The sequence below is a fragment of the Heloderma suspectum genome, chromosome 17, assembly GCF_057233095.1.
Source record: "Heloderma suspectum isolate Gila_16-S chromosome 17, 16-S_ref, whole genome shotgun sequence".
Classification (NCBI taxonomy): domain Eukaryota; kingdom Metazoa; phylum Chordata; class Lepidosauria; order Squamata; family Helodermatidae; genus Heloderma; species Heloderma suspectum.
This window is the reverse complement of record NC_139474.1, coordinates 6,488,740-6,503,659: the sequence shown is the minus strand read 5'-3', so window position 1 is coordinate 6,503,659 and position 14,920 is coordinate 6,488,740. Positions and strand designations below refer to the sequence as shown.

Here is a 14,920-nt window from a genome sequence, read left to right as displayed (position 1 = left end):
GTGAGGAGTTCACAGTTTGCATTCCTGAGGTGTTCTTTCCCCCCACCCAAATCTCTGCCTTGAAGTCAAATGTCTGTATCTACCCTCCCCCTTTCTGAAACCCCCTCCCCTATATTTCTCTGGAAAATGCCAAACTGGAGCTAAATGGGGTGAGATAATGGGAGAATCGAAGCTGGTTTTTTTCCGCTTTTTTGGGGTGGGGGCGGGGGGGGCACTGGGCAGGAATGTGATCACACTGCGCATGGCCTAGCAAGGGTTAATATCAGCCTCTGGAATGTGTGGTCTTTCTGGCGACTTTTAATAAGGAACAGATGGGGCAGCAATATATGCTGGACAGGATGGGCCCCCCCTCCCCACACAAGCCCTGCCCCCACAGTGTCCCACACATCACATACTCCGGAACACACCCGAATAGGGCCACGGTATTTCCCCGGCTCTCTAAAAGGGGCCTCTCCAGGCAGAAATACTACAGGGAGATCTCTCCCCATTGCTGCATTTCTGTAGTGGAGAAAGGCTGCACCGGTTGCATTGATGCCTGCTGTTGCAGGAGCTGTTAAAGCTGGGGTGCAGACACTCAGGCCCAGAGGTCAGATGACCTCGCCCCCTCTCCCCCCCCCACCATGGTGGTTTCCTGGCTTTCCACCCCATTCTGAAAGGTCCAAATGCCTCTCCTAAGGGTCTACAGCCCTGTGTTAAAGGCACAGGGAGTTTAATTCCAAACGTGAAAGGCAAGGGCTGTTGATCTGGAAGGATTAATCTCAATTATTCGGCAGGGGATTTGCAGGGAAGGAGGAAAACTCAGAGTCCACATTCGTTCTAATCCAAAAATCCTCAGTCAGGCAATACCTTGATTAAGACCAAGCAAAACGTCACAAAAGATTATGCAAGCTTTGGGGTTCGGCAGAACTGTTCATCAGACTGAGTGGCAGCCAAGGAAAGACATTCTCTGTTATTGCTTCACATGTGCCGGAACCGAGCACTGAAATATGGAAAGGGAGCGGGGTGGATGAGAAGAGACCAATTACAATTGGATTTAGTTTTACACCCTCCCACCCCCTTATTTACGACATTTAGACCCCACTTTTTCCTCCACAGAACTTAAAGGGGTACTCAAGAGTTCTCCCACTTCCTTTGCTCTTCACAACAGCCTGGTGAGGTAGGCTAGGCTGAGCGAGGGAGAGAGACTGGCCCCAGATCACCAAGCGAACTCCGTGACTGAGTGGGGATTTGAACCCGGGCCTCCCCAGTTCTAATCCAACATGCTTACCACGCTGGATCCACCTTGGCAGCTGTTTTCAGGGCCAGCACCAGGGCCAGGCGTTGCTGGGCATCTGCTCTTGCCCGCTACCATTCTCTGGCCCCTCCTGCTCTCGCTGCGTGTTTGTTTATTTCTTATTTATTTGTCTGAGAGCTTCCCATTTTAAGAATCCCAAAACAGCTCACAACATATTGCAAAACAATGCATCATGGGAAAGCACAGCACTGAGACAAGCTGTTGGCTGGGGAAAGCCAGCGTGAACAAGCACGTCGAAAGCACAGGATCGTGGGCGCCTGACATATCGCAGAGGGCAGCTCGGTCTAGAGGGAGGGCGCCACCACAGAGAAGGCCCCGTTGCCATGTTGCTGCCGGATGGGACTCCGCAGGGTGTGGCACAGACAGCAAGGCCTCCCCTGAAGACCGTAGTGGTCTAACAGGTTTATGTAGGGGGAGATGATCTTTCAGGTAACCTGGTCCTAATTTGTTCACCTGCCCTCTCCCAGCATGCCAAGAGGATAGACAGCCGCTTCTCCTGGGTGCTTGTCTGGATCGGGCCCAGAGAGCAAGCGAGTGGGCAGCAGAACATGGGAGAGCCAGGGCACACTAAGGAGGGACCCCAGTGGTGGCATCTTCCCCGAAGGACCCCCCAAAACCTGGAGTCAGCACTGGCTGCTTTCTAAGAAAGGTACCTTTTTACATCTGCCTGGACGTCACACGCTCGGATCTGGAAGCCCCGCTCCCAAAGCCCCAGGTATGTCAGGATGGGCTGTAGCTCTTCAATAGCAAATGAAATTACTCTGCATACTCTCAGAGGCAACCCCACTTTATTAGATCAACAACAAATGCACCCTACTCATGTTCTTCCAGGGCTGATTCCTGGCAGTGAAATAAGGTTATAGGATAGAGCTTAGTTCATTTCATTTCTTACATTTGTATACCACCCAATAGCTCTCTGGATGCTTTAAGAAAACCTCTCCAGAGGAACCCACACACAATATTTGCATCGAGGAACAATTGCCTACAAGAAAGCACATATAAACATGCACAAGCAAAAGTTTTTACATGGATGCAAAATATAGATCAGGGGTATAGAACCTCAGGGATTTCCCAGGTGGCCACCCATGCCCCCTTTTCCTGCTTTTCTTGGAGAGCCAGTGTGGTGTAATGGTTAGAGCATTGGACTGGGACTCGGGAGATCTGGGTTCTAGTCCCCACGTGGCCCTGAAGCTCACTGGGTGACTTTGGGCCAGTCACAGATTCTCAGCCTAACCTACCTCGCAAGATTGTTGTGATGATAAAATGGAGAGGAGGAGGATTATGTATGCTGACTTGGGTTCCTTGGAGGCAAAAGACGAGATATAAATGTAATAAATAAATACATTTGTGCCTTCCCTGCCCCATTCTAAAAGGGTGAAATGCCCCTCCTAGGGCTTAGTGACTGGCAGTAAAAGCTTTAAGTGAAAATGTGCTGGTATTTTATGCCCTACACACCACTGGAATGCTGGTCCTGAGAGCTCCTCCAACATGGAATTCCTCAGGCTGAAAAAGGTTCTGCACAGATACCCTGGTATAGATACCCATTTTCCCTGAAGTCCCATGAGAATAGGAAGCTGCGTTATATCAGGTCAGACTATTTTGCATCTAGCCCAGTATTGTTGACACTGCCTGGCAGCTGCTGTCCCAGGTTTCAGGCCCAATTCTTTCCTAGCCCCCCTACCTGGAGATGCCGGGGATCGAACCTGGGACTTTCTGCATGCAAGGCATGCACTCTACCACTGAGCGACAGCCCTTCCCCTAAAGACACGGTAAGATTGCAGTCCTCATGGTTGAAAATAAAGGCCTGATTTAAACAGGAACATGGGAAGGTGACTCAGACCCTTGGCCCATCTGGCCCAGTGTTGTCGACACTGACTGGCAGCTGCTGTCCCGGGTTTCAGGCACAATTCTTACCTAGCCCTACCTGGAGATGCCAGGGATCCAACCTGGGACCTTCCGCACACCAAGCAGGTGCTCTAGCACTGAGCTGCAATCCCTCTCCAAAATGTACGAAGCTGGCTTAGAGCAAATCAGCCGATAGGCCTTCCTGGCTCAGCATTACCTACTCGGACTGGCAGGGGTTCTTCAACAGAAAAGGGACTTTCCCATCATCACCTGACGTTTCTAAGTGGACATGCGCTAGGGGTTGAACCTGGGACCTTCTCCTTGCAAGGCAGAGGAACATAGGAAGCTGCCTTATACTGAATCAGACCATGGGTCCATCTAGCCCAGTATCGTCAACACTGACCGGCAGCAGCAGCTCTCCAAGATTTCAGGCAAGAATTTTTCCAGCCCTACCTGGAGACGCCGAGGATCGAACCAGGGGCCTTCTGCATGCAAAGGAGCTGCTCTGCCACTGAGCGACAGCCCTTCTCCTAAAGATAGACTAGGTTTCCAGTCCTCATGGTTCAAAATAAAGGCCATATTTAAATAGGAAGGTGGGAAGGTGAGTCAGAGTCTTGGTCCGTCTAGCTCAGTCTTCTGGACACTGACTGGCAGCGGCTCTCCAGGGTTTCAGAGAGGGGTCCGGTCTCACCTGCTCGCAATCTTCCCACTAGGGTGAGATGTATCATGTTTCTATTTAAACCATAGTCATGACTTCTCAACGTGCCTCTATAAATGGGCATGTACAGATGGTGTGCAAATCGGTGTCCTCTTCCGTCCTCCCTTTTGGCAATGCCTGGACGGCCACCGGAGCGATTGGAAAAGGTCTCCATTTTTGCAGCTGCAGTTGAAGCTCTCCGCCTGCCCCCAACACAGACACAGCTGAGAAAGGGGGTGCCTCTCTGTTTTGCCCCAGTTTGGGGGAGGAGTTTCCAGCGCAGAGAGAAACATCCCCCCCTGCCCGCCCCCCACTCCACTTTTTCCCCTGAAACTGGAGAGTGTGTGAAAAGACCCTCCGCGTTCCTGGCTTTGTTAGCACACTTTGCACAGCGCTTGGGTGGGAAATTCACCATCCGGCCCACACACAGGCAGAGGCAGAGTGAGCCAGGAAATAGGGTGGGTGAGCGAGGCCTGGGAAACAGGACGCCCGGGTTTCCCTATCGGGGTCTGGCCAGCAGCAAGAGGGCCTAGTGGTTTGAGGAACAGATGTTAAAAGCAGGATCGCTGTGATGATGAGAATGAGAATGATCAGAATAAGCAGATCTAGCTTAGGGGTCCGCAGCTTTCTGGCCCTCCAGATGTTTTGGCCTGCGACTCAATTCTCTGTCACCACCAGCAGCCAGTCCAGCAGGTTGTACTGAGAGAGAGGACAGAAGGAAGCTGAGCCACTGTTTTCCTCTTCCCTCCCCACCCCTTTTTCCTTGTCTGTCATGTCTTTTTAGATTGCAAGCCTGCAGGGCAGGGACTGTCCTGTTTAACTGATTATACGGAAGCCGTTCTGGGAGCCCTTTTGGCTGAGCAGCAACATGAAAATTCTTCAGATCAAATACATTAAAATGAAATAAATAAATCAGCCTGCACCATTTTCAGTGCTGGCTAGGGCTGATGGAAGTTGTACGCCAAAACACCTGGAGGGCCAGAAGTTTGGACTTTGGAATGGCAGAAATTCAACAGGTGCAGTTTATCACCCCACCAACCCCCATACAATACTGGATCTGCACCGGATGAATTTCTGAATGCCCTACAACTGTGATAAAGGCACAGGAGCCTTTATAAAGCTTTATAAGCACAGGGGCTGTGGTCGCTGAGGCTATTGCTTGGCAGGAGTAATGCTGGAAGTCCAGGCTCCAGCCCCCACCCTCACTTTATTACATTTATATCTCACTTTTCCTCCAAAAAGCTAAAGGTTTCCTCCCCTCCCCGCATTTTACCCTCCCAGCGACCCTGCGAGGTAGGCTAGGCTGAGAGTGACTGGCCCAATGTCACCCAATTAAGCATTGTGGGTAAGAAGGGATTTGATCCAACGTCTCCCCAGCCCTAGTCCAATGCTCTATCTCACCAGGCAGCACACTCAGGTTGCCAACTGACCCGCTCTTGGCTTGCTCCTGTGCCTTGAACAGAGGCAGTTCTGCAGAGATCAGATCACTGCTGGAGCTCAAAGGATGGTTAAAGGCGGAGGAGCAGGGGCCGGCTTCACCATTGGCAACCCCGCTTCTCGGCGAAGCCTAGTGGTTAGAGCATCACGTGGCAAGGGAGCTGCTGGCACGGGCTGGCCTCCTGAGTCTCCAGCCAGGGTGGAGGCCGCTGCTGTCCCCACTTGCTGGCCGTTCTCTCTGGCCCAGGGTTGCTGTGAGGTCAGGAGGAACGCAAAGTCCCCTTTTTCTCTTGCTGCAGACAGACGTGATGTTGTTGTTAAGGAGTAGGGTAGCCCCGCCTGAACGGCAGGCCTGGGGGACTGAGTTATAGGGAGCCCAGCCCAAAGCGGGGAGAGGAGGGGGAAGACAGCTGGTCTGGTTTGTGTCTCATCTCTTTCTTCTGAAAACTCCTTCCCCCCCCCCTTCTTTTCATGCAAGCATTACTGTCCTCAATGTTCAGGCATTCTGGGATCAAATGGGGGCTGCGGGGGAAGAAGAGAACTCAGGAGCAGAGCACAGCTTCTGTTATTTCATTTATTATTACATTTATATCCCGTCTTTTCCCCTCTTGCAAGGAACCCAAGATGTCTTACATGATCCTCCTCCTCTCCATTTTATCCTCACAACAACCCTGCGAGGTAGGTTAGGCTAAGAATCAGTGACTGGCCCAAAGTCGCCCAGTGAGCTTCATGGCCAAGTGGGGGTTGGAACCTGGGGCTCCCGAGTCTCAGCCCAACACTCTCACCGCTGCACCACACTGGCTGTCTTGGCAGACTACCAAACGATAGCGAGATGTGCAGAACCAAAAGCAGGCCCTCACCAAAAGAAGAGGCGGGAACTGGCCCCATGCGGGTCCTAATCACACCGCACAGACCAGCTCTTATTGCTAGGCAACGGTCCCTTCTGGAGTGGCCCAGGTTCCGTAGAATGCCAGCTAGCGCTTTAATCACACTCACACACACACACACACACCCCTTTCCTCTAATGAGCACAAGGCAGCTGTCATTGTTTCCATCCCCCTTTTTATCCACATAACGACCCTGTGAGGTTGGTTCAGCTGAGAGGCAGTGGGTAGCTGAGGCCCAGCCAGCGAGCTTTGTGGCGGGGTGGGGATTGGAACCCGGGTCTCCCTGCTTTTAGTACGAGATTCTAACCACTGCGTCATGTCGGAGTTGACAACCTGGGCTTTCTGTGGCTTGAAAGGCCTAACCTTTGTAACCCCAGTTAGGAGGGGAGCTGGTTGTGGTGACGCTCTGGTGGTGGGATAAAGGCACTCTGCACATGTTCAAAGGCACCCCTTCCTCTTTAAGATGATATCACATTATGTTCCATAAACTGAACCCTAGTGCAAACTGCAGATACGAGGGTGCTAGTGAGGACTTCCTCAGCGCCTATAGCACCCTTGATGGTAGTGGGCCACCTCCCTAAATTTTCATTCTTTCCACACGAGGAAGGAGAGCCTGGGTGCCTGGACACTTGGGCTCTACAACCCCCTGGAAGCTAACAATGCGTTGAGATACTTGGATTCCAGAACGGAGCATCTTCCATTAGCAGACTACCAGAGGATAGTGAGATGTGCAGAACCAAAGGCAGGCTCTCACCAGAAGAAGAGGAGACAGGAGACTGACAGCTCTTGCTCATTTCAGTGTGGTTTGTACAGGAGGAAAACTGGCACCTGAAATCTGCTCTCTGACAGGTACACCACATCTTGCCTTATGGTAGAGCTGTCTCTACGACCACCCCCAACTATTCCAATCCTCCCCTGCCCCCAGATCTGCCCATCCCATCTTCTTATTTATATATTTGTCAGTCCAACAAATATCTCTGATTTGGGGGGGGGGGTGCTCCCTACCCACCCATCCTGTCTTGGCAGAACGTCTGTGCCTTTAACTGCTGCAGGACAGGCACACATTCAACAGGTGAAGATGGCATTCTCCCCTTCTCTGCATGCCCCCTCGGGACTGCACCAGTTGAATGCCTGCCTGTCCCAACAAGAACCAGGAGCACTGCCTGAGCCTCGCCAACAGGAGTTGGGTGCAGTGGTTAGAGCCAAAATGCTGCGTCCTGGGAGTCGCTGGAAGGGAATTGTGCCACTCAGTGGTTAACCAGAAAAGAGGAGTGGGTCTTCCTGGCAGCTTATGGGTCCCAAGAAGGGAAGACGTGAGATACCAGACGCCTGGGTTCAATTCTCTTTTTTGGCCGAGATGGTGCTACTTTGCTGTCTTAGAGAGTGATGGGGGTGGGGTGGGACTTTATCACCGTCCCCAGCTCAGACAGAGGAGTGTTTGGAGGGGGGTGTTGGGGGCTGGAAGCCAGGACGCCTGAGTCCTTTCCAGCCTTTGTCCTGTGGAAACCATTTCCCCACTTGGCTCTGCCCCAAGCTAAGGGGGTGAGAGAGCCAGTGTGTAGCATGGGGGCTGGAGGGGTGGTTGGGTACAGGACACCGAGTTCCTTCTCTCCTTCCTTTTCTGGGGGTGGAGGAAGCCATCTTCTCACTCCGCTCCCCTCTGATCCAAACCGTTTATTTCAGCTGTGGTGCAATTAGGTAATTTTAGACTGGACTTCATAATCTTCACTGCCCCCCCCCCCCGCGCCCCAACCTCTTTATATGGTAACGTAGTCTCCTTCCCTTACTTCAAAATACAGTAAGCCAGCCATGCTGCTGCCTTTGGGCTCTGCCGGCTCTGCTGAGTGGGGCCCTGGGCAACTGCCCCAAAGCGCCACCCTTATGGCATCCCTGATCAAGGGTGCTTCCAGATGGGTGCTACCAGTGAAAAGGCGCTGCACAGCTAATGTGAGAGTCACTGGACTGCAGAGCTTTGCAGACCCCTCTGTCTGGCCTGGTAGCAGGAGCTGGCTGCGACGAGCCAGCTGTGTGGGAAGGGCACTCTACCCTCGCTCAGGAACACTCTCTTCTCCCGGACAGTTTCAAAGAAAAAACGCAGCTAACGTGCACTATTGTGTGTGTCAGAGAGTGGGAGAGCGAGAGAGAAGGAAAGAGCCCTGGTATTAAAAACAGGCTTGGGGGCTGAACTCTGGGGGCTCAATGAAGTCTATTCAACCCCACGCTTCCAGCCCAGCAACCCCACTATAAAACTCCACTCTTCCAGCCTAGCAAGATGGCCATTACCTCCCTCCCGACTGGGCTTCTGTCATCCTTCTGCCAAAACAGGAAGAAATCCAACAGGTATCACTTCCCTATTTTTTTTTTTTTAAATGGTTTGGGGGCTGAACTCTGGGGGTCACTGAAGTCTATTCAAGCCCACTCATCCAGCTTAGTAAGATGACTCTGTCCCTGCCCCATCCTGTCCCCAACTTCCTGACAGGGCTCCTGCCATCTTTCTGTACAAACAGGCAGAAATCCAACAGGTGCCACTTCCCTACAAGATGGGGACAGGCAGAGGGGAGAAGCTTTGCCTGCTGATTTCTGCCTGTTGTGCAGCTGTGAAAAAGACACGGGAGGGTTAGAAATGTGGGACTCCATGAAGCCTGGCAGATTCTAACCCTGCCATATTCCAATCCAGAGGCAAAGCCAATGGAGCGAAACAGCCTCCCTTCACTATTAAGGAAAAGCCCCACAGAGTATTTCTATGTCTCTCCTTTCCCTCGCCCCCCCTGCACTGCCTTTCCCAACTCTGAATTTCTCCTCCACCCCTTGCTTTTTGGGTCTTGCATGAATTCTCTGCCAGTGACGTCCACAAACCCAAGATGGATTCCTCCCAACACGTTGGGCCCAGAAAAAGCTCCTAACCTTTTAAACATCAGCAAATTACCCCCAAAGGGTACAGTTCCTGATGTATTATTCTCAACCTCATGGGCTCTACAGAGCCAAAAGCTGGATAATTGATGTGCAGGGAAGGAGACAAATTGGGAACGAAAGTTATCAACAGAACTGGAGGAACCAACTCATCCCCCACCCCCTCACCCCACCCACATGTGCCTGGGTTCATTCAACACAACAAGCCAGAATACAGGGTGAGTATGGGTTGAACGTGGGTTGTTGTTGAATCATAGGTTGCTGCATTGTGTGAACCCAGCCACTCTAACAAACCATGGTTTGTCAACCATGAACAACCCACAAAGAGAGCTCATAGCTTGTTGTTGGGTGGGTTGTTTGTGATTAACAAACCATGGTTTGTTAGCATGGCTGGGTTCACACAACACAGCAACCCACAATTCAGCAACAACCCACACTCAACCCATACTCACCCTGTATTCTGGCTTGTTGTGTGTGTGAATCATCTCTGTCTCTCTCTCTCACACACACACACACACTCAATCGACATTTTCTTTCCTTAGTGGAATTCCCCTATAAAAAGACAACAGTCGAACCCAAAGGGAAGTCCATCACAGAATCTTGGGAAATACTCACCCAGGGAATGCAAAATTCACCTCTGAAACTTTCTGCTGCAACCGCCACTGGCAAGATTAGAGGAAGAGCCATAGCTCAGTGGGAAAGCACAGGCTTTGCCTGCAGAGCACCCCGGGTTCGATCCATGGCGTCCCCATGTAGGGCTAGGAAAAAGACTTTCCCTCCCTCTCCCCCTCCCTGTCTGAATCTCTGTAGACCTCTTGCCAATGAGACTAATGTTCAGGTTCCTATGTTCCTACTGAAATCAACCCCGTATTCAGAATCATGACTGGGATCTTATTTTCTTTTCAGGGCAGGAATGGGGAATGATTTTGGTGGACTGCAGCTCCCATCAGCCTTAGCCAGCATATCCAATTGTGAGGGGTCATGGGAGTTGCAGTCCGACAACCCCATCCCTGTTTCACCCCTGGAAGGGGTGTCGCTCAGGGTGATAGCACCAGCTTTGTCTGTAGAAGGCCCCAGGTTCAATCGCAGCTTCCTATATTCCTATTTAGATCAGCCCCTTATTCAGTTCTGTTCATATAAAGAACACAATACAAGCTTATGCTTTAAAACACACACACACCATGAGGACTAGAAACTTGCTTGCTTTCTAGGGGATTGCACCATCACTCAGTGGTGGGGCGCTTCCTTTGCACGCAGAAGGTCTCTGATTCATCCCCAGCATCTCCAGGTAGGGCTGGGAAAGCCCCCTGTCTCAGAGCCACTGCCTGTCAGTGTAGACAGTACTAAACTGGAGGGACCTGAGGTCTGAGGCAGAGTTAGCAGGATTTTAATTTGAGTGAGGCTAAAGAGAGTTTAATTTGTGTGAGGCTGAGTAGGGTTTCATTCGCACGCGGCTAAGCAGGGTTGAATCGGCGTGAGACTAGGCAGGGTTGAATCGGTGTGAGACTAGGCAGGGTTTAATCCGCATGAGACTAGGCAGGGTTTAATTCATGTGAGGGTACTCTGGACTTAATCTGAGTGAGGCTAAGGAGAATTTAAGCTGTGTGAATCTAAGCAGGAATGAATTTGCACAATGCTGAAGAGTGTTTAATACACATGAGACTGGGCAGGGTTTAATTTGTATGAGGGTTTATCATGAGTGCAGCAAAGGAGAGCTGAAGTTATTTGAGGCTCAGCAGGGTTTAGGTTGCAGGACGCTAAGCAGTGTTCTGCCCCAGAACATGTTTTCAGTGCCAGGATTGAGTCCAGGGCTGGTGTCAAGGGTAGACACAGTCGGGCACCTGCCAAGGGCCCAACCCCAGCAGGGGCCCACTGACAAGAGTCCCCTGGAGTTGCTCCTCCTCTCCCCCCTTGCAACCTGCCTGCTCACCTGCCTCTCGCTCCGACCCAGAGAATGGTGCTGGTGAGAGGGAGGAGCGGGAGATGCCCCGGCCTCCTTGCTCCCTGGCTGTCCACCTGTCAAGCAAGCAAATGGATAGCTGGATGAAAATGTCAGCCCAGTGTGAAGCCGCCGTAAGAAAGGCAAACTCCATGTTAGGCATAATTAGGGAAGGAATTGTGAATAAAACCGCCAATGATCATACTGCCCATATACAAATCTATGGGCCGACCAGACCTGGAAATCTGTGTACAGTTCTGGTCACCGCATCTTTAAAAAAGAGGATATTGTAGAGTTGGAGAAAGTGCAGAAAAGGGCAACTAAAACAGTCAAGGGGCTGGAGCATCTCCCGTATAAGGGAAGGTGACAACAGCTGGGATTGTTAGCTTGGGAAAAAGGAGGGCCAGGGGGGACATGACAGAGGTGTACAGAATCATGCTTGGTGTGGAGAAAGTGGACAGGGAGACGTTCTTCTCCCTCTCTCATAATACTAGAACCCAGTGGGCTCATCCCATGAAGCTGATGGGTGGGAGATTCAGGACAGACAAAAGGAAGGGCTTTTTCACAGAGTGCGTAGTTTAAACTATGGAATTCCCTTCCTCAAGACATATTGATGGCTGACAATTTTGGATGGCTTTCAAAGGGGGTAGACAAGTTCCTAGAGGAGGCGGCAGCTATCAATGGCTCCTATTCCTGATGGCTATGTGCGACCTCCAGGATCAGGGGCAGTATGTTCCTCAGTTGCTGGGGAATATGGGCAGGAGAGTGCTGCTGCAGTCGTGTCCTGCTTGTGGGTTTCCTGTGGCAGCTGGTTGGCCACTGTGTGAACAGAATGCTGGACTGGATGGACCCTTGGTCTGATCCAGCAGGGCTCTCCTGATGTTCTTAAGTGGTGGCAATGATGAGGAAGTGAAGGAGAAGTGGGAGCAGCTGATGGCCATGGCCATGAGAAAGTAGATTTGCTGAGGGAGGGGGCCCGTTGAGGGTGTCTTGCCCAAGGTCCCTCAAAAATCTGGAGCCGGCCCTGCCGCCACCACCTGGAGTAAACTCCAGCCTTCCTCTACAAATCAGGGAGAAGACAGCATGCTTTGAGATCAGAGAGGGCATAGGATGGAGGCAGACTTGTTGAGCCGCGGTACCTCTTAATGCCTGGCTGGACTGGGTTGCTACTGGTCTGCAGAAAAAGGAACCGTGGCATGCCCTTTACAGAACAAGATTTTGACTGATGCACGTGTAACAAAAAAAAAAAAACATCCGAAAAATCAACGTGGCGTGTGAGCAGGCTTAGATACTTTGGACTGTGGGCTGGATTCAGATTTAGTCATGCTTAGAGTAGATCCCTTGAAATCCATGTGTTGTACATTAGTCATGACTTACTTCCCCCACTGATTTCAATGGGGCCACTGAAAGCATGACTGCGTCCGGATCCAACCCCATGCTTACACTGCTGATACAATACAACTTGTAACACACACACACAGCGGGGTGAGAAACTGGAGCAAAATCCATGCTTGATGTTGTCAGCTCTGAAGAGGGTGGGGGGGCGGGATGAGATTTTTGTTTTTATCTTTTTGACTCTGCAGGCTTTCGCAATCGGGGCAGAAACTCACATGGATGCAACACAGAATTGGATGGTGACTGTATGATCTCATCCCATCCCCGGAGCAGATACAAGTGAGGAACAAGCAAACTGCTATATATATATATATATATATATATATATATATGGGGAAAGAGTGACACTCGAGGTTCATTCCTAAGCAATTGATCCACACTGTCAAGGAGGACATGCTGATGATGGGCTTGTCCACGGTGGAAGAATTTATAACAGCTCAGCTCCAGAATACTCGAAACTGATTTAAGCAGCAGATGACTGGAAGCTCAGAGACCGACAAAACATCTGGGGAGCAGAGTTGGCATTGCTGAAAAAAAATGTTCTGTGTACGCAGTTCAAGTTGCATTGCTTCGAAGGGACAGGCAGGCGGCAGCGGGGGGGGGGGATGTAGCCAAGGGCCTTGTTTGAGTTCAAAACACGTGAGGACTGGGCCCAATGATCAAGGCTGGGAATGGACCAAGCAACCACCCAGAGTGACACGACCTCTGAGCATGTCCAAAGCGGACGTTTTAGCCCTGATGCAGGATGTGTAAACAAATAACGGATTAACAACAGATTTAGTTGTGCTTAGAGCAGACACGCTGAAAGCAGTGGGGCTTAAGTCGGTCATGACAAACTTAAGGGCCGTTGGAAGGCTGCATTATGGGAAGCGGGGGGACCAACCTGGCCCCATACATCAGCCAGAGAAGGAGCAGCTGCAGGGAATTTGTTTCACCCTTTCCTGTGAGAGAGAACACCTTTGAGGACTTTGAAACTTAGAACTGATGCCTGAGTTTTGCTGTTTCTTTCCTCCTCCCTCCCAATCCCTTTTCCTTTTGTGTTGTGTCTTTTAGACTGTAAGCCTGTGGACAGGCAGTGTCTCATGATTAATCTCTGTAAGCCACTTGGGGCGGGGGGGCTGAAGAGCAGGGTAAAAATACTGTACATACTATGCATGTTTAGACAGAAAAAAGTCCTGCAGTTCCCAGCACGTCCAGGCCAGCATAAGAACACAAGAAGAGCCCTGCTGGATCCAGGGTCCATCCAGTCCAGCATTCTGTTCACACAGCGGCCAACCAGCTGCCCATGGAAGCCCACAAGCAGGACAGGAGTGCAACAGCACCCTCCCACCCATGTTCCCCAGCAACTGATGCTCATGGGTATCCTGCCTCTAAGACTGGAGGCAGCACAGAGCCATGAGGGCTAAGAGCCATGGATCGCCTTCTCCTCCTCCAGGAATTTGTCCGGCCCCCTTTGAAAGCCATCCAAATGGGTGACCACCACTGCATCCTGTGGTAGCGAATTCCATCGTTGAACTCTGCCCTGTGTGAAGACGTCCTTCCTTTTATCTGCCCTGAATCTCCCACCTATCAGCTTCATAGAATGACCCTGTTGGATTCTAGTATTGTAAGAGAAGGAGAAAAATGCCTCCCTATCCACATTCTCCGCACCAGGCATAATTATGTAGACCTCTCTCATGTCTCCCTTGCCCTCCTTTTTTCCAAGCCAAACAATCCCAGCTATTGTCTCCTTCCCTCACAGAGGAGATGCTCCAGCCCCTTGAACATTTTGGTTGCCCGTTTCTGCTCTTTTTACAGCTCGCGAAGGGGCTTGCGTAACTCAGTGAAGCCATAAGCTATGCCGTGCAGGGCCACCCAAGACGGACAGGTCATGGTGGAGAGTTCTGACAAAATGTGGTCCACTGGAGAAGGAAATGGCAACCCACTCCAGTATTCCTGCCAAGAAAACCCCATGGAACGTATCGCAAGGCTAAAAGAGATGACGCCGGAAGATGAGACCCTCAGGTCGGAAGGTGTCCAATATACTACTGGGGAAGAGCAGAGGGAATTTCCAAGTAGCGCCAGAAAGAGTGAAGCGGCTGGGCCAAAGCCGGAAGGACACTCAGCTGTGGATGTGTCTGGTGGTGAAAAGAAAGTCCGATGCTGTAAAGAACAATATTGTTTAGGAACCTGGAATGTCAGATCAATGAATCAAGGTAAGCTGGAGGTGGTCAAACATGAGATGGCAAGATTGAACATCGACATCTTGGGAATCAGCGAACTCAAATGGACAGGCATGGGCGAATTTAATTCAGGTGACCATCGTATCTACTACTGTGGGCAAGAATCCCTTAGAAGAAATGGAGTAGCACTCATAGTCAACAAAAGGGTGGGAAAAGCAGTACTGGGGCACAATCTCAAAAAGAACAGAATGATCTCAGTACGAATCCAAGGCAAACCATTCAACATCACAGTAATTCAAGTCTATGCCCCAACCACTGAGGCCCAAGAAGCTGAGGTTGATCGGTTCTATGAAG

At 51.0% G+C, this 14,920-nt stretch overlaps 1 protein-coding gene across 1 annotated transcript in view; it reads right to left on the bottom strand.

Annotated features, from left to right (window-relative positions):
• Window positions 1-278: 278 nt before the first annotated feature.
• The window catches only part of LOC146334310 (uncharacterized), a 51,311-nt gene continuing 36,669 nt past the window's right edge, over window positions 279-14,920 (bottom strand). Inside the window, exon 12 of the mRNA XM_084824069.1 lies at window positions 279-979. Coding sequence (XP_084680195.1) covers window positions 950-979 — 30 coding nt within the window. The 3' untranslated portion in view covers window positions 279-949. The remainder of the gene's footprint in view (window positions 980-14,920) is intronic.